This window comes from Procambarus clarkii, chromosome 22 (genome assembly GCF_040958095.1).
Source record: "Procambarus clarkii isolate CNS0578487 chromosome 22, FALCON_Pclarkii_2.0, whole genome shotgun sequence".
In the NCBI taxonomy this organism is placed as follows: Eukaryota; Metazoa; Arthropoda; class Malacostraca; order Decapoda; family Cambaridae; genus Procambarus; species Procambarus clarkii.
In genome coordinates, this window is record NC_091171.1 from 32,301,296 (window position 1) to 32,321,491 (window position 20,196).

At 48.8% G+C, this 20,196-nt stretch overlaps 1 protein-coding gene across 3 annotated transcripts in view; it reads left to right on the plus strand.

Annotated features, from left to right (window-relative positions):
* The window catches only part of LOC123758696 (ribosomal protein S6 kinase delta-1), a 184,124-nt gene that overhangs the window by 120,733 nt on the left and 43,195 nt on the right, over window positions 1–20,196 (plus strand). For all 3 annotated transcript variants that reach the window (XM_069328824.1, XM_045743257.2, XM_069328825.1), the window contains one exon: window positions 14,058–15,866. In XM_069328824.1, coding sequence (XP_069184925.1) covers window positions 14,058–15,866 — 1,809 coding nt within the window. The remainder of the gene's footprint in view (window positions 1–14,057; window positions 15,867–20,196) is intronic.

Genomic DNA, 20,196 nt, shown 5'->3' on the forward strand with positions numbered 1-20,196 from the left:
CCCCGGACCTCACCGCGCCGGCTGCCTAGCACTCCAGTTCATAAGCTAATGTCAACCAGGACAGACGCTTCTCTGGCCTCAAATTCCTGGGCAGTGTTTGCCTGTAATTACCTAAGTGTAATTACCAAAGTGTAGTGCCTGTGTGGCATTCTCTGCTCTCTTGTTGTGATGTGTGGTAGCCAGTTATTGATGAGCCACTGGCTCATCAGTGCCAGGGCTGCATGCGCTTACGGGCTTCCTTTCCTAAGTGCCCTGTGAATACTGCTCCTGCGTGTCAGGGCTATTTCCCCTGGGGCGTTCAGGAACCACTCCCATAGGGGTTCTTGCTGCTTGGCATTTGCCTCGCCCCTAGGGCCAGCTGGGGCTTGGGGCCGTTGTTTTTCCTTAGGTAGGGAGTGGTGTTGTGCTGGTTAGGGTGTCAAGGTGTTGCGCATCCTGCCACCTACATGGTGAACATTTCCTGTTGCCTCTGGGGACGAAGTACTTTTGCAGGATTTTTCTTGTTTTGGTTTTGTTTGCCTGGTGGGGGGGGGTCTCCCTAGTGGGACAATCGTTCCCCTGATACTGTTTTGGTGGCCCTCTGCTAGGCCCCCGTGCTTGTACACGTCGCAGGGGTTTCAGTGTTGTCATCTACCCGTTGTTAGTTTGGGTGTTTAACCGGTTAGCAACACCTTGCCTGGGCTTCTCGTAGCAGTCAGCCTACGGACCCTGGAAAACCCTGTCGGGGCTCAGTGGACCCATGGATGAGTCTCCCGAGTTCCAGCCTGCCTTGTGTGGGTTTTAAGTTTGCTGTGTGCCCTTGTCTCAGGGTGACAGTCACCCATTTTTCCTCCATCATGCGGCCTGTTGGGTCAACGACACCTTTGACCTGGAGTCTTGTGAGTAGTGTTCTCTGCTTGTGCTCCAGTTTTATTCTGATGATGTTACTTTTAGGGTACAGACAGCATCCACGTTACATGTTAGGTTTAGGTTATTGTAACTCGCTAATTTGGTTTCCCACCCAGATGCCCAGCGGCTGCCTCACTTTGGTTTTAGGGACCCGGACCTGGGGGCGTTAGGCGCTTCGACTTTGGTTCCGTCCGCGCTCCTGGTCCTTCCCGTTTTCATCCTCCACCTTTACCCGTGTCTGACTCCCAAACGTCTGAGGGGTTTCGGATTCGGCACAGGGTTTAGTTGCTAATGAGACTCGGGCGGCTTCGGTGGCTGCCCCATTCGGGTCGGAGATGGAGGCATTTGAGCCGGTTCCTCCTGCCGAGGCTTCTGGGTTCCACCAGCAGGCCGTTTCTTGTCTGCCTTTTCCCTGGACTCTGCCTTTTCTTCAGGGGAAGAGGGTTTCGATGACAGCTCTGCCCCGGGTCCTGACTTGGGGGGAGAAGTCAACCTGGGGGCCTTGGGCCCCCTTTGACTCCGCTTGGGTGCTTTTGCCTTCGTCGCAGGGCTTATCGTTGCAGGGGCTTACTGTATGAGTATGATTTGGGTTCGACTCCTCCCCGGGTTCGGTTCCGGACCCCCCTTTGGGTACCTCGGCCCCGTCTTTCCTGAGGTTTTCTACTTCTCGAATCTCCGCGAAGGAGGTTCGGGAGGCTCTTGCTGCATACCTCTTGCAAGACCCAGTTTATGCCTCTGTGATGGATCCATTCTCTTTTTGAGTTTGGTTCTTCTTCCCGGTTTTGGGTGCGTTTGGAAGTTCCGGAGTCTTCCTGGCTGGCAGACTGCCCATACTTTTTGTTGGGGGCGTGGCATGGGTTCTGTCGGACTCGCACGCTTCATTGGCATGAAACTTCTTCACTTCTGCATGTTTACCTGGGTGGCGAGTTTGAGCACCTTAGTGTGTGCTTGTTCGCCCCTGTGCTCTCTCGAGATGTTGGCCTTTTACTTTTACAGATTCACATGCAGGTTCCTTCTCTTTTGGCATCATTGGTTGCGGAGGATTTGGGCATTTGGCTTCGTTCTTAAATTTCTTTTCCCTTCTCAAGCTGTCTTCTGCCTGGCATGAGGAGGATGTAAAGGGGTTGAGTGCTGGGCTTTCGTCTGGGGCGCTGACTTCAGCAGCTAGGGCGTCGGCTGCACTGTTGCGCCCATCCCGAAGAAGACGGTGTCTCTGTTTTTTGCTTCTCGCATCGCGTGCCATCAGGTTGTGCTCGCCCTTTCTTTGGAATCCACTTGGGCCCTGGCTCTTAGGTTTTTGTCTCTGTTTTGTCCATTGCTGTCGTCTCACAGTTTCTGCCAGCGACTTCGTCTAGTTGTCGTCCTATGTCGGATTTGTTGGTTCTCCGGAGCGGTCGTTCTCAGCAGTCTCGGAGGGGGTCGTGCCAGGGTTCAGGGTTCCTCTGGTCGAGGTGGGCCACTGGTGCCAGTTTCTGAGCCGACGTTGCCTTCGGTGCCAGCGTCGTCCTGGTTGGCGCGGTCATCGCCATGTTCAGGGCTTGGTTTCTCGTAAGGGGCATTGGCCCTTTCGCAGTTTGCCCCGTTGACGGGGCGATGGGGGGGAGGCTTGCTCTGTTGCCCATGCTTGGTCCCATGAGTTGTGGCCTTTTCGGTCGTGTCATCCGGCCTGCGGTGGCATTGGGCGGCTCATCCTTCTTTCGGGGGTTCAGGGCTGGCAGGGCAGGCTTCTCCTGCTCTTCGTCAAGTCATCTTGGAGTGGGTACGCTTGGGCGTGGTCAAAACAACACCGTCCCTCAGGTGGGTTTCCAGCCTGCTTTCAGTGCCGAAACGGACTGTGCGGATCTGTGGTTCATTCTGGACTTGTCCCATCTGAACCCCTGGATTCCTTGCTCCTCCTTTCGGATGGCTACTCTGTCTCAGGTCCGGCTTCTATTGGAGCCAGATGCCTGGATGGTGTCCCTGGACCTCAAGGACACGTTGGCACGTTCTTATTCATCCGGGGTTCACATACTGGTTAGGTTTCGTGGTGGGGCGTCAGGCCATCATTGCCTCCCTTTTTGCTTGAATCAGGCACCTCGCATTTTCACGCGTCTTACCTGAGTTGTGGTGACCTGTCTGACCCGAATCCCTAGCAGTCTGCTAGGGATTTGGGTTTTAGCCTACCTGGACGACTGGCTGGTGTGGGTTCCCAGTTGGTCAGCTTGTCTGCTCGCCAGGGATATGGTTCTTTCCCAACTCACGAGGTTCGGGTTTCTGGTGAACTGAAGGAAGTCCCATCTGGTTCTGTCCCATGTTCGGACCTGGCTGGGTCTTGTTTGGGATTCTTGGACCGCTTTCTTGTCTATCCCTCCAGAGGCATTGCTGCGGCTGCGGTCCACTGTTGGCTGTTTCTGAGGGAGTCCCGGGTCACTTGGCGGTTGCTCGAGCAGTTGTGCAGGAGTCTAAACTTCGCCGTGCTGGTCTACCTGCCAGGTCGAGTGTGGCTTAGGCGTCTGTTTTGGTATCTATGGGTACGCCCCTTCCGCCTCTCTCGTGATTGTTGGGTTCGTCCTCCGGGGGCCTTGTGTCGGTTGCTGCGTCGCCGGCTTCCTCTTCGGGGTTTTGGGGTTCAGTGCCTTGGCGCCTTCCCAAGTGGCACCTTCTCTTGGCGACCTTCAGCAGGTCGGACGCTTTGGATAGCAGGTTGTAGCCAGTTGTCTCGACTTCGCGTTGAGGAGTTTGTGGCGGCCACCTCCTGGGTAAGTTCCTATTTTCTTTCTCTTTGGGTATGTAGCTCCAGGAAGCTGTAGAGGCTCCCCACAGAAAACTAGCGTTGAATGTAATGAAATGCCATTTTCAGGGTGAGCCCTGGAGGCTCCATGGCAACCCTCCCTGCTTCCAGTCGGCGTTGGTTGAAGCTTAGCTTCTGAACTGGAGTGCTAGGCAGCTGGCGCGGTGAGGTCCGGGGCCCCCCCTACCCCTCTCGGGGAGGGGAGGGGAGGGCTGCGCGGACGAGTGGTGCGGCAGTAAAGTGTGATGTTTGCTTGTTTGCTTGTCTCCCTGGGATTGTAGGGAGTTTGTACTTCTCTATTTGTTTTTTTTTTGTTTTAGTTTCTTACCATGTGGGGTTTGTTTTGTTATGCCTACCTTTCTGAGTGCCTAACCCTGGTCGATGGCAGATAAGGAAAAACTTCAACCACAAGGGGGGGGGGGGGGGGGTTTCCAGGGCCGTTGCTCCCTGAAACCTCTCTGAAGGGGCCAGGTTCTAGCGCTGGTCCCTGGTAGGTCTGAACTCCATAGCTAATGTCCCGGTCTAATATAAAGTACATTAGCCCGATAAGCTCCAGGGAAGCCTCCGGGGCTCACCCAGAAAATGGTATTTCATTACATTCAACACTGTTTTTTTTTTGGGGGGGGGGGGAGCCCTGTCGTCTCCCTAAAGCTATCACACTGATTAAGTGCCATACTACTTAGTGTCATTAGTAGCGGAGTTCTTTATGCTTATCAGGAGACACGAACCAGAATCTGGTCCCCTCAAAGAAGAGCAGGGAGTGATAGCCAAAGATCACTTTACATTTAAAGTTATCATCTTTACCATCACCTCGAGAAGGCACTCAGAAAGATGGGTGAATCAAAACAGACAATTTCATGGATTAAAATAAGATCATAGCCCCAAAATTATCAAATAACTCCCCCAACATAAACAACAGACACCCAAAAGTTTATGTAACTAGCCTCACGCTAATTAGCTCCACATTCCCCCCTCGGTGTGGTGGAGCAGGTAGCCGGCCCAAGTCAGCCAGGCCGTCATCGGTCTGTTCTTAACTGATGTCAGTGTCTCATGGTCATGGTCGCTCAGGCTCTCATCTTCTGTATTTAGTGATGTTTCTGTGGGGAGCCCCTACGGCTCCCTGGAGCTTATCAGGCTAATGCATGTTATATTAGACCTGGACATTAGCTATGGAGTTCAGACCTACCAGGGACCAGCGCTAGAACCTGGTCCCTTCAGAGAGGTTTCAAGGAGCAATGGCCCTGGAAAACCCCCTTATGGTTGGGGTTTTCCTTATCTGCCATCGACTGGGGTTAGGCGCTCAGAAAGGTAGGCATAACAAAACAAACCCCACATGGTAAGAAACTAAAATAAAAAACCAAACAGAGAAGTAGAAACTCCCTACAATCCCAAGGAAACAAGCAAACATCACACTTTACTGCCGCGCCGCTCGTCCGCGCAGCCCTCCACTCCCCAAGAGGGGGAGAGGGGGGGTCCTCCAGACCTCACTGCACCAGCTGCCTAGCACCAGTTTGTAAGCTAATGTCAACTGGGACAGACGCTTCTCTGGCCTCAGTTTTCTAGGCGGTGTTTGCCTTCGTGGGGATCACTGCTGTGCTTATGTGTTGTGCGGTGGCCAGGTGTTCCTCATCAGTACCTGGGCTGCATGCGCTTAGGGGCTTCCTTCCCTAAGCGCCCTCTGAGTACTGCCCCTGCGTGACAGGGTTATCTTCCCTGGGACGTTCAGGAACCATTCCCGTAGAGGCTCTTGCTGCTCGGCATTTGCCTAACCCTTGGGGCCAGGTGGGGCTTGGGGCCCTTGTTTGGCCTTGGGTAAGAACTGGTATTGTGCTGGTTAGGACGTCAAGGTGTTGCGCGGCCTGCCACCTACGCAGCGACCGATTCCTGTTGCCTCTGGGGACGGCGTACTTTTGCGGGGTTTTTCTTTTGTTTTTATTTTCATTTGCCTGGTGGGGGTCTGCCTAGTGTGGCTATAGTTCCATAGGTAGTGTTTGGTGGCCTTCTGCTAGGCCCCCGTGATTGTACACGTTGCAGGGGTTTTTAATTTTGCATCTACCCCTTGTTAGCTTGGGTGTTAACCGGTTAGCAACATCTTGCTGGGGCTTCCTGTAGCAGTCAGCCCATGGTCCCTGGAAAACCCTGTCGGGGCTCGGTGGAACACTTGATGTGTCTTCCAATGGTTCCATCCCATCTTGTGCAGGTTCGTTGATTGCTGTGCCCTTGTCTCCGGGTGACAGTCGACACTTTTACCTCCATCATGCTGCCTGTTGGGTCACTGACACCTTGACCCGGAGTCTTGCGAGTTGTGTTCTCTGCTTTTTCTCCAGTACTCTTTAGATGTCATTACTGTTCAGAGTACAGGCGGCATCTGCATTGCAAGCTCGGTTTAGGTTGCTGCAATGCACTAGGATAGTTTCCCACTCGGATACCCTGGGGCCAGCCCATTTTGGTTAGGTGCTGTTCATTCCTTTTCTTTCCTGTTCCCGGCTCGTGACTGTCTATGGGTTTTGGGGTCGGGGCGGGGTTTTAGTTGGGGCCGAGACTCGGGCGGCTTCGGGGGCTACCCCGTTCGGGTTGGGGACGGAGGTTTTCGAGCCTGTTCCTCCTGCCAAGGCTTCTGGGTCTTACCAACGGCCCTTTCTTTGCTGCCTTTCCCCTGGACTCTTCCCTTTCTTTAACCCTTTAACTGCGCGGCCTATAAATATGACACCCCCCCCAGTGCGCAGGAAATAAATTATCTTGAAAAAATTCTTTTGTTTTTTTAAAGTGTCAAAAACCCTTCTCCCTGTATGGGTATGTCAAAAAAAATTCGAATTTGTAGTTACTTTGGCTGCTATGGGGTCCGTAAGTTGGCGCGTGACATCATCATTACCCCTTCGTCCGTGCAGTAAGCTCCCGGGACCGGTGGGGCGCCCTGGGCGGGGCGCAAGAGTTGCCGCGAATATATTTTTGTTCATTTTTTGTGCACAGTTCCAAATACATTTTATTTGGTTTTACGTGCTACTCCGATGTATAATGAACACGTACACTATATTATGGCACTAAAACATCCGTACTGTCTGAGGACACTGTGTTACGTGCATGACACTTATGTACACATATGTTGCACATATTTACCATGTTTCATGCTAATTTATGTATATATACAATCTATTTACAGACTATACACTGTCACACACTATATACATTCACCATCAACACATTCAGAACACCGCGAGTGTGAGCAGCCACACTCACTCCCTCACTCCTCCAACATCTTACTCGCCAACATTGCTCCTCCAAATCATACAGTTATTCACACCAATGTTTCATGAACATTTATGTATATTTACAACATATGTACACACTATACACTGTCACACACTATATACATTCACCATCAACACACTCAGAACACCGCGAGTGTGAGCAGCCACACCCAGCCAGCCCTCCCTCACTCCAACATCTTACTCGCCAACATTGCTCCTCCCACCATACTGTTATTGTATTTATTACACGATTTACACATGTTATATATACCTATCTACATGTTTTATTTACCAGAACAGAGATGCAGGCCAAGAAAACAGGATTGGTTCAACAGAAATTGCGAGAGGGCCAGAGACCAAAAGACACAAAAATGGAATCAATATAGGAAGAGGCCAAACCCCAAACATACCAGCGATACAAAGATGTGAGAAGCAACTATACGGCAGTAAGGAGAGAGGCAGAAAGAAGTTTTGAATAAGGGATAGCGGATAAATGTAAAACAGAACCAGGCCTATTCTACAAATTCATAAACAACAAATTGCAGATAAAGGATAATATCCAGAGGTTGAAAATTGAAAACAGATTCACGGAAAATGAGAAGGAAATGTGTGAAACATTAAATGAAAAGTTCCAAAGTGTGTTTGTACAAAATGAAATATTCAGGGACCCAGACACAATAAGAATTCCAGAGAACAACATAGAGCGTATAGAGGTGTCTAGAGATGAAGTGCAAAATGTGCTAAAGGAGCAAAGTAAGAACAAAGCAGTTGGCCCAGATTGAGTTTTACCATGGGTTCTGAGAGAATGTGCATCTGAGCTCAGCATTCCACTTCACCTGATCTTTCAGGCATCCCTGTGTACAGGAGTCGTAGCAGACGTGTGGAAAAAGGCTAACATAGTTCCAATCTACAAGAGTGGCAGCAGGGAAGACCCTCTCAATTATAGACCTGTATCACTGACACGTGTAATAGTGAAAATATTGGAAAAAATAATAAAAACTTAATGGGTGGAACACCTGGGAAGAAATGATGTAATTTCAGACTAACAGTATGGTTTTGGATCTGAAAGATCCTGTGTATCAAATTTACTCAGTTTCTATGATCAAACCACAGAGATTTCACAGGAAAGAAATGGTTGGGTTGACTGCATCTATCTGGACCTAAGAAAGGCTTTCGACAGAGTTCCACATAAGAGGTTGTTCTGGAAACTGGAAAATATTGGAGGGGTGACAGGTAAGCTTCTAACATAGATGAAAAACTTTCTGACTGATAGAAAAATGAGGGGCAGTAATCAGAGGCAATATATCGGACTGGAAAAATGTTACGAGTGGAGTACCACAGGGTTCAGTTCTTGCACCAGTGATGTTCATTGCCTACATAAATGATCTACCAGTTGGAATACAGAATTATATGAACATGTTTGCTGATGATGCTAAGATAATAGGAAGGATAAGAAACTTAGATGATTGGTATGCAATTCAAGAAGACTTTGACAAAATAAATATATGGAGCACCACTTGGCAAATGGAACTTAATGTGAATAAATACCATGTTATGTAATGTGCAATAGGAGAACATAGACCCCACACAACCTATAAATAATGTGAGAAATCTTTGAAGGATTCTGATAAAGAAAGGGATCTAGATGTGGTTCTAGATAGAAAACTATCACCTGAGGACCACATAAAGGAAATTGTGCAAGGAGCTTATGTCACGCTTTCTAAATTCAGAATTGCTTTTAAATACATGGATTGGGAAATAATAAAGAAATTGTTCACGATTTTTGTTAGGCTAAAGCTCGAATATGCAGCGGTTGTGTGGTACCCATATCTTTAGAAGCACATCAACAAACTGGAAAAGGTGCAAAGACATCCTGCTAAGTGGCTTCCAGAACTGAAGGGCAAGAGCTACAAGGAGAGGTTAGAGGCATTAAATATGCCAAAACTAGAAGACAGAACAAAAAGAGGTGATCACTACGTACAAAATAGTAACAGGAATTGATAAAATTGATAAGAAAGATTTCCTGAGACCTGGAACTTCAAGAACAAGAGTTCATAGATTTAAACAAACTAAACAAAGATGCCAAAGAAATATAAGAAAATTCACTTTTGCAAACAGAGTGGTAGACGTTTTTAACAAGTTAAGTGAGAAAGTGGTGGAGGCCAAAACCGTCAGTAGTTTCAAAGCGTTATATGAAAAAGAGTACTGGGTAGACGTGACACCACGAGCATAGCTCTTATCTTGTAACTACACTTAGGTAATTACACACAGGTTATATGGTGTGTGCTTGTGAGGTACCCACCTCATAGTGTGAGGTTAATGACCTCCTTATTTATACAGTATCTGAGTGACTGGAACTGTAATCATTAATCTGGTGAGTGAGAGATCATTCCTTGTTAGTGTATTATCCCATTTCCTGTGTTTAATAAATTTAATGCATGCACTTTGATTGTTCCTTGAGTCCCACCAATGCCAAAATACCGGCCCCATGTGGTCACTCTTGTGTTTGAAGTATTTATAAATGCTTATTGTTCTACATTCCAGGATTAAAGTAGCATACCTGTACTGTAAACAAGAAAGTAAGGACAGCTTTCGTGAGTTTGTACTCTAGAGTACAGCTTCCAAAACCGTGCCCTTACAATGAGTGGTCTGCAGGTGATGAGTCACAATAACGTGGCTGAAGTATGTTGACCAGACCACACACTAGAAATTGAAGGGACGACGACGTTTCGGTCCGTCCTGGACCATTCTCAAGTCGATTGTGATGAGGACAGGTAGGGACAGGCATTAAATAGGCAAGAGAGAGCTGAGAAGGAAAGTCAGGTGTAGGGGATAGTAGTAATGAGAACTGCAGCAGGCCTATTGGCCCATACGAGGCAGCTCCTATTATAACCACCGAAGGAGATAGTAATAGGAATAAGAAGAGGATAGCAAGGGAGCGTAGAAGACAATGAACAGAAAAAGGGAGAAGAGAGAAAGAAAGGGAAAGAGAAAGAAAGAAATGGAAGGGGGAAAGCTTATGTTAAGTCACGTTTGTTAGAAAGATTAGAGCATTTGAGTATATACTGTGAAAGGGAAGAGTCCACAGCAACAAAGCCAGGACTCAAGTTCAATTTCGACGAAAGACGACGAAACGTCGTCGTCCCTTCAATTTCTAGTGTGTGGTCTGGTCAACATGAGTGGTCTGTCCCAGGGCCCTTGGGTGCAGTTTTCCGGGCTCGTGGGGAATCTAATTAAAGTTCTTGGGTTCCTTTTTGACCCTTCATGGGCCCCTTGCACTCTCTCAGGAGGGATTCAAGAATACCCCACACCCTGTAACAGGGTGTGGGGTGTTCTTATCCCCCTTTCCTGTATGAGTTTGAGTTAGGCAGGGCTTTCCCTGTGGTTTGTTTCTGGGTGCCCCTGGGCACTTCGGATTCGTCCTTTCGGAGGTTCTTGACCTCTCGGGTTGTCCCTGCAGAGGCGCGGGAAGTACTTGGTCCTGCATGACCCGGTTTAGCCTCTGTTCTGGATGCCTTGGCGGCTGCCGATTTCATATCTGTGTGCACTTGGCTTCTGTCGTGCGGTTCTTGAGCCTCCTGGATCTTATTCTGACTGTCTTTCGGTGGATGTGGGAGCACTCAGTGGGATTCCACTTAGAGGATTTGTCTCCGCTGCTTAGGCGGAGACAGATTTCCTTGTTTTCACCTCAATTTCCTCTGGCCTTGTCTTCTTTGTCTGGTTGTAGTGGTGTTCGCTCTCTTTGGAAGACTGGCTCTTGGGGATAGCGGGGGCCCTTTCGTGGTCGCTCCTTTGACAGGGCGGTTGGGAGGAGGCTGGCTCTCCTTGCCCACACTTGGTCCCACAGTAATCTGTGGGAAAGTGTGGAAACCGGGTGTTTCGAGTTGTGTTTTGCGGCCTGCAGTGGCGTTGGCCCGTTCTCCACTATTGGAGCGTTCAGGTCTGGGGAAATGGCTGGCCTCTTCTCCTTCCCTTTGTCAAGTCATCTCGGAGTGGGTGCTTTTGGGTGTGTTCAAAACGGCCTTATTTCTTCGGTGGGTTCCCGCCTATTTCTAGTCCCGAGATAAGATTGCGCAGCAGACACCTCATTGTTTTCTCTGGGAACTGGGTACAGATTTTATCAGTTCTGCTCGCTTGAGTGGTAATTACTTAAGTGTAGATACAGGATGAGAGCTATGCTCATGGTGTCCCATCTTCCCAGCACTCTTTCACGTTCGGGGGGTGTCCATCGTCCTGCGGATGGCCTGTCCCGGTTCATTTCCATGTCCACGGAAAGGACAGTCGAGGCCGACTCATTCAGTTAACTCTGCCAGAGTCTGCTAGTCAAAAGGCCTGAGCCTTTTTCCCACCACCACCAGAACCCGCAGGTGGTGGCCCACCTATGTCTGTTCGGTGTTCGGGTTCTGACCTACCTCGACGACTGGCTGGTTTGGGCTCCCAACCGGTCCGTGTGTCTGCTCGCCAGGGATTTGGTTCTTTCACAGCTCGCCGGGTTCAGGTTCCTGGTGACCTGGCAGAAATCTCACCTGGTTCCCTCTCCAGTTCGGTCTTGGCTGGGTCTCGTATGGGGCGCTCAGACCGCTTCCTTGTTTCTGCCTCTGGCGGCTCTGCTTCACCTGCATTCCCGCCATCGTCTGTTCCTGAGGGGCTCCTGGGTCACGCGGTGGTTACTCGAGGGTTTGTGCGGGAGCCTGAACTTTGCCATGGTGGTCTACCCGCCTGGTCGGGAGTGGCTTCGTTGGCTGTTCTGATTCCTTCGGAGTCGACCCTCCTGCTTCTCTCGCGACCGCTGGGTTCGGCCTCCAGGGGCTTTGCATCGGTTGCTGAGTCGCCGGATTTCTCTTGGGTTTTTTCGAGGTCCAGTGCCTTGGCGCCTACCCGAGCCCTTGCTCAATGTGTTCACACATGTGTCGTCTCTGGGCTGGGGCTTTGTGACCAGTGCTCACCAGGCCGGCCTGGGACGGTGGGGGGTCCGTCCTTCCATCGGGCTCCCAGCACGGTACAGGAGTTCGCAGCTATGTGGATGACACTCCAGAGGGTTCGGGTCGCTTGTGGCTTGACGATACGGCTCCATTCAGCTGTTCTCCAGGTCCGGGCTCGCTTAGGAACTTTCCAGAGGAGAGTTGTCTGTCTGGCTCTTTGGTGGCCGGCCCAGCCTTGGTTCTGGCGCAGCTTGCTCGGTGTCCGAACCCGAGGGTCTTCCCGTGGCTCCGCCTCTTTCTGCAGATCGGTCCAGCCCGGTACGGGGATGGTTCGTTCTCCTCCTTGAGTCTTCATGTTTGGAGTTTCTGACTCGAGTCTATCATCACTTGTATGGGGCGCAGGTGGCTTCGTTGTTGGTCTCCCGCTAGCGTGCCTTTGTCTCGGTGGTAGTATGAAGTTCCTGGCGGTCCTTCTGGTTTTCGTATCATTGCGTTAGTGTACTTCGGTCTCTGATAGGGTTGTTTTGTCCTTTTGTGGTTGTTCCTGGACCGTCATCTTATGCTGAATACTGTCGCCTCGTATTGTGCGGCGATGGTGGAGCCGCTTCAGCTTGAGTTTGGTCGTGTTACTTCTGACCCGTTCTGCCAGCTGTCATGTGTGTTGTTTCACCTCCGGCCTGCTCCTGTGCCTTCGGTGCCGTCCTGGTCGTTGAACTGGGTGATTACTTTTCTCTCTTCCCCTTGGTTTGTCGTGGTCCCTTCGGTTCAGGAGTGTTTTTCCAGTTCTCTTTTTTTCCCTGTTGGTGTTGGCCTCTGGGGGTCGGTTCAGGGTGCTTTAGGCTCTCCTCTGGCTCAGGAGTTTTCTGCTGGTTTGATCCTGGTGGTAGTTTTGCTCGTTTGCAGCAGTTTCCTTTTATCTGGTGATGTGTGGGTCTGCTGCTTTCCGGAGGGGTCCTTGGGTTCTTGTTCTTTGGTTGATCAGGCCGGGGATGCATCATATGTTGTGTCGGTTGCAGCTCTCTGCTGTTCTCTGCGCATTTTGACCTCTGTGGCCGTGGGGGACACTTTGGATTGCTTGGGTTCCCTTTCTTTCTTCTGGTTTTGGGGTTTGGATCTCCAGGTTGTCTGTAGGGGCCTTTGGTTTGCCAATTGTCTTGTTTTTGAGTTAGGGCGCGTAGCTTCTGCCTTCCGGGTCCTTCCCTCTTTTCCTTATCTTTGGTGAGGTAGCTCCAGGGAGCTGACAGGGCTTTCCCCAGAAAATCAGCGTTGAATGTAATGAAACACCATTTTCTGGGTGAGACCTGGAGGCTCCCCGGCATCCCTCCCTCCCTCCCTCTGGTCGGCGGTGTTTTCGCCTATTTTTGCCATCCAGCCTAAGAACTGCCAGTTGGATTGCCAGCTCAGGGGGTCTGGAGCTCCTCCTTCCCCCCTCCCAGGGAGTGGGGGGGGGTTGCACAGACAGTGGGGTGGCAACATGATGACGCCATGCTAATTTGCTAGTTTACATTTGGGGAGTTCTGTCCACTCTTTCGGCTTTCGGTAGCAATATTTTCACCAGAATAGGGGGTTTGTTTTGGGGAGCCCACCTTTCTGGGTGCCTGACCCGGTCGCTCGCAGACATAGAATGCTTCCAACTACACGGTGTTTTCTATAGGTCATTGCTCCTCGTGTCTCTCTGAGGGGGCCAGGTTCTGGCTCGTGGTCCCCGGTAGGCAAGAACTCCATGCACTTTGACTGATGTCATAAAGCTAATAATTACATATCAGCCTGGATAGCTCCGGGGAGCCTTCGGGTCTCACCCAGAAAATGGCATTTTATTACATTCATTGCTGGTTTTATATAGTTTATTGGGTTGAGTTCTTTTGGCGAGCCTGAGGCATTGACGTTTCCATATAACAAGTAGCAGTCTGTTTTGTCTTGCTTACTTTGTAAGTGCTTCTCTGGGCATTGGGGACATGATTAAAATTCACTAACAATTTGATCATAGTGCCACTATTCTCTGCTCCTCTTTAGAGGGGGCCCTAGTTCTGGATCATGGTCTCTACTAGGCCTAAAAGAATTCTGCGATTGGTGGCACCTAGTAGTTAGGCACTGTATCAGCACTGTAGCCTCAGGGTGTCACTGGGGCTTACCCAGAAATTGGCATTTCATTACATACAATGTTGGGTTTTTATTCCTTATATAATAAGTTGTTTTGTTGAGAGGCTTTACAGAGTGTCTTTTTTTCAGTGGTGGTAAGCTATGGAGCCACATTAGGAAATATGTGTCAGAGGGACATGCAAACACTGATGATATGTTCAACAACTCCAGCAATACATACGCTGGCCGCCGACTGCTGCAGGAAACTACTGATCCAGATTGTCTAGCTTGTGATGCATTGTTTCTATGTGAAACCCCATCACTTTCATCCCACATATCTTCTCACCTGTCATCACCTCAGCCTTGTTCCCAGACAGCACCGTCCACCAACAATTTCCTCACCGTCCCTGATTGTGGTTCATTGGGAGGAAGTTCAGGATGTTCGGAGGCTTCCTCATCATGTTTTCCCAATGGTTATCTCCAAATCTTTTCAGATTATACTCATAGCTTACCGTCCTCTTCCTCAATGGTTCTCATACCTCCATTAGGACTTGGCTCCCATGTGGCAACAGTGCCGGTTCCTAAATCCAAGAGTGCCGGTGCCCTTGTCATTGCAGCAGAGTGTTCTAATGCCACTCGAGATGCTCTAGAAGATTCAAGATTATCAGCTAAAGAGGACAAGAATGTTCTTCAAGTTGGCATTTTGCTTAATGGAAATAGTTTAATAACTGATGAAGACAAAGTAAGTATTGGGAGTGACACACTGTCAGGAGTTAGTGAAGACTTCAGTTGTTCCATGGCAGTCAATATCCCAAATCTTCTTCCAGATCCTTTACCTCTTCCAGAAGTCAAAATTACTAATGAATCTAACCCTGAAATGAATTCAGATCTGATAAGTAAGGAAGATGAATCTCATTTTATGAAACCTAAGGGAGATAACAATGGTGAATTTCTATCTCAAGTCAATATCAGACATTGTAAGACTGAGCTAGTGCCGCAGAAGCATTCTGAGAAATGTGATGCATCAGTGAGATCTTCTACAACTGAAACAGAACAGCCACACATTGACAAACAAGGCAAGACCCAGCTCACGAGAAATGGGGGAAGAGAGCCTTTGTATTTAAGAGCAACAGACAATTATTTAGGAATAGACGATGAGAAAGATGACACTAGTATAACTGACACATCTTTTGCAAGTGTAACTCTCCCATCCTTTTCTTGGACTAAGCGGGATGATTCAGAGCTTGCATCTTTAGATATTGAAGATCTTATAAGAAATTCTAAACAACTATTACAGAATGTTGACTACACATTGCAACAGAGTAAGAGCCATGGTGCAACTACATTTCATGACTCTGATGATAGCACCTCTGTAGACCATTCAGAGCTTCCTTATGATGGGGATAGTATAGATTTTGATCAGCCAGATAAGGGTAAAACAATGGTATCCAAGATGGAAAATGAAAAGAAGATTCTACAAGATCAATACTTCTCCCATGTTTCAACTATTCCAGAATCTCCATCTTCTGCTAATCAGTCAGAGCTGAGTTTAGTCAGTCAAAAAATAAAAGCAACCAGCTTAACGGCTGTTAAGAGTGATAGCTTATTAATGGCCCCAAAGTGTGAAGTGGATCACAATGAAAGAAGTACATCCACTGACTGCATTGAATATCAGGGAGTGAGATCACACATACCTATTGTAAATCCAGGTGTTGAATCTACTCATGAGATCCAAGATACAATGGCTCATTATGAACAACAAGAAAACGATCATGTAAATAACAGTTTAAATTCATGTGAGGCACCAATAGAGAGTTCGTTAGCAGCCCTCCTTGAAAAATATTCTGCGAACCGAGGACATGACTTTCGACCAAGATTACCGGAAGGAATTGTGAAAGTGTGGTCATCTCAGATAATCTCAGCCATCACGGCACTTCACCAGCTTGGAGTTGTATGGGGGTGAGTTAACCAGGATTAGTTTTTTTATTTATAATTTATCACATGGAATGTGTGGTTTAATTTTCAGCTTTAACCCTTTAACTGCGCAGCCTTTAAATATGACACCCCCCCAGTGCGCAAGAAATAAATTCTTGGGAAAAAATCTTTTTTTTTTGTTCTGAATGTGTCAAAAACCCCTCCCTTTATATGGGTATAGCAACGGAATTTCGAAATTGTACTTAATTTGGCAGCTATGGGGTCTGAAAGGTGGGGCGTGACATCATCATTCCCTGTGCGCCCGTGCTGTATGCTCCCGGGGTCAGTGGGGCGCGCGAGTTGCCGCGAATATATTTTTGCACATTTTTTGCGCACATTTCCAAATACAATTTATTACATTTTACGTGCTGAACCAATGTATGGTGAACACGTACACTATATTATGGCACTAGAACATCCGTACTGTCCATAGACACTGTGTTACGTGCGTCACAAAAAGGTACACTTATCCTGCACTTATTTCTAATATATCACGCAGATATATTTATATGTACATTATATATACACACTGTACAGTATCACACACTATATACACACACTATACACACACTCAGTACTCCGCGAGTGTGTGATATGCTGCGAAGCAGCCAATAGGGCAGAGTGGCACCTTGCACTCCACGCACCAGGTGCTGATGCATCTACGCTTTTGTGGTCTGCGTGTGGTGTTCCTACAGACTATGCATGCACGTTTACCCTTCTTCCGTGATGCTGTGCCTGGCATATACTCCAGCATGTGTACCCCGAAGTTCTCATTACCCCGCAGTCTGTCTGGAGCTGCATGTGGCATTGTTGCTTGCACTCCGTGGGGTACTACGGAGCCCTCCTTGCCATACTTTACCAGCAGCTGTGACAGAACGCTGGCACTGAAGGTACGTATAGATGGTTTCCTGCCGGACTTCACCAGGTACGTATTGTAGCAGTTGAGCACTGCAACATCCATGAGGTGGAAGAAGAACTTTTTCGTCCACTTCACAGACCTGCGCACGCACTGCACACCACCAAGCATCATGTCACACTTATCGACGGGGCGCATGTTGACGTTATACTCTATGACACAGTCCAGCTTGTACATGGGGTTGCGTGTCTGAAATGGACCTTGCCAGTGTCCAACATTGCACCGGTGTGAATCGTCGTCAGCATATTCACTTCGCGTCTGTCCTTCCACCGCACTGACAGCATATTGTCCCACTTGCGCAGGTGGCACTCACCCACACCTATACACTTATACCTATACCGAACACTGGCATTTCCTTCCTGATGAGCTTCACAGTGCCACATACGCCGGTGTTGTGGGCGAGGAGGTATTTGGTCAACAGGGGGCTGTGTAATAGTTGTCGGTGAACAGTATATGCCCCTTGTTTAGCAACGGTTCCATCAGGGTTTTTACGACACTGCCGGAGAACCCGTGTTCATCTTGAACTGGTATGTCGACGTCTGTACCGGAATACAAGATCATGTCCAGGACGATGCCAGTCTCACAATCGCACAGCACGAAAAACTTCAGGCCAAAACGGTGCCGCTTGGAAGGGATTTACTGCTTGAATGCCAGTCTGCCCTTGAACAATACAAGTGACTCGTCGATAACGACATTCTGTCCAGGTACAAAATAATCCCTGAACTTCCCTCGCAGGTCGCTGAATACCTTGCGTACCTTGCACAGTCTGTCGTGTCTGTCTTCGTTTGCATTGTTTTCAAAATGCAGGCACCTCAGAATCAACAGGAACCTATCCCCCGACATATACTGGTTGAAGACGGGCGATGGAACAAGGCTGTCTTTGTTCCAATAGTCCTGGACGACAGCTTTCTCGCAGTGTTTCATCATCATACATAGTGCGAGAAACACGTACTGTACATCTTGTCGATTGTCGTATCCTTCCATCGCGTAAGGCGTGAAGCAGGTAATATGCCGCCGTCTACAAGGGTGTGTGCTTATGTGTTTGTCTCAGTCACAAGATGAGCCATGAAGACATTGTCGATATATGCCTGGAAATATTCCATGTCTGCCATATCATCACCGGTATACGGGAATAAAGCTGTAACACCAACGTCGGTATCATCAAACGTTGGTATTTGAGGGGCAAATGTGGCGCAATCCTCCCACACAAGTACACCAGGGGGTTTGGTGTTGGTGCCAACACCACGGCCAACACCACCACGGGCATCAAAACCACGGCTACGTCATCTGCTGCTGCTGCTGGAGCTGCATGAGGGTATGCTAGGCGCTGAGGCAGATTTCCGTACCATTGGCCTACCACGAACACCTGATGTTGAGGGCCCACTGTCGTCATGCTGGGAGACACGCTGCCGCCTGCCTCTATGTGTTGCTGAGGCAGCAAAACCCCGCCTGGTACCACCCCCACTGCTAGTACTGGGGTCGTTCACATTACTCGTATTGGAGCCAATGTCGCTGAACCTCGAGAAAGATTCGTCACATGTACTGTCACTGAATAATGAACTAGCATCTGGGGACATACATGATGGTGGTGACGATAACGGTGTTGACCCAGGGCGGCGAGACAGGCCGGACGAGGAGCGTGTACAGTACATGCTCGCCACATCATCCACTTCTGTTTCCCCCTCACTCGTATCAGACCTCTGTGTCAGATCTTTCTCTGGATCATAGTCCAGGTCATCATCCATAGCACCGTCGTCGTACAATATATCACGAATTTCCTCCTCAGAGAGTCGTTTTCCATGACTGCGGGTTGCCGTGGAACAGGAGCTCGTTGACGATGCGTCAGACATGGTTGCTGCTTGGGAACTGGGGCTCCCCACGGCCGTTGGGCATACTGGGATTTTTTTTCAAGATGGCGGACGATCACTGGGGCACCCAGCCATCCATTCCATACCCGCGTCACCACGCGCCACTTTTAAATTGGACATGAAAAATGCAAACACCCGCAGGCGTGTTGCACACCCCAAGCCTGGGCCTGCAGGCGCATTGCGCTGTTAAAGGGTTAATTCGTGTTTTTTGCTGTATGAATTTTTAACTAACACACAATGATGAGTAGATTTTCGTTTTATTTGGTGTAATGAAACAGAATCTTTTTAGCTAAACCAAGACTTAATCTTCAATTTCCTTGAAACCCTCTACTTAGTTAGGGTCTTCCTGCCAGTGAGAGTTATGTACCATAGGCAAGTTGGCAAGGCTGAGTGAAAGCAGTTTGTTAGGAGACAGTGAATGATTTTACATTTTTGTCAGTAACAACCTACATGGAACAGAAGTAGCCAACAGAGGGGGTAACCTATAGAGGGTTCCTCTTTTGTTGGCTGTTTTCATCACCGATGACCTAAGTACCCTTTCGCTCTTGGCTTCTCTCGTGCATTTCTTAATTCATTCTGCTTGGCTCTTGAAGGATGTTGAGACATTCAGTGAGGTTCCTCTTATGGGGTTTGTGGTCTCTGCAGCTTCAGCATTGGCTGCCATCCTGAAGCTCTGACCCTCTGGGAAGCAGTTTCCTTGTTTTCTGTGGAGAGCCCTGTCGGCTTCCTGAAGCTATTTGAACTGATATGTGCTATATTAATTTGGGGTCATCAGTCACAGGAGTTCTTATGCCTACCAGTAACCATGAGCCAGAACCTAGCTTCCTCAGAGAGGCACAGGGAGCAATGGTCTACGATCACTTTACATTTAAAGTACTGTAAAGTATGTCGTAATTGCTATCGACCAGGAAAGCACCCAGAAAGATAGGCAAAACAAAACAGACCACAATCTGGTGAAAATTACAACCTGCATCCGAACATAGCAGATCTCCCCCAGAAAGAAAACAAACAAGCAACACTTCATCCAACTAGCACTCCCACTCGTTAGCGCTACCCCTTTCCTTCCCTTCGGGAGGGAAGGGGGAGCCGACTAAAGTGAGCTGGCAGCCTATCACTTCAGTTCTTGATCTTGAACTGATGTGCTGGCAGTCAGCTCAGTCACCTCTGGCCTCAATTTCCTGTTTTGGATTTTGCCCTGTGTGGCTGTACCACCAGTGTGTGTGGTGGCAAGTGTCTTAGTGTACAGGAGCAGCATGCACCTAGGGTTATCTTCCCTAGGTGCTCCATGAGTACTACCCTTGCATTTCAGGGTTATGTTCCCTGGGGCATTTGGGAATCACTCCCGTTTGAGGATTTTGTCGCTCAGCAATGTCTTCACCCGTGGGATACATCGGGGGTTTTGGGCTTTCCGTCTTGTGCAGGGTATTATTAGCTGGGAATAGTGCTGCCCAGCTCAGCTTGCACACGCAGTGGCCGGCAGTCCTCTCTTGCTGCCAGTTTGTTTGTTGTGTGTCTTCAGAGGTTTTGTTTT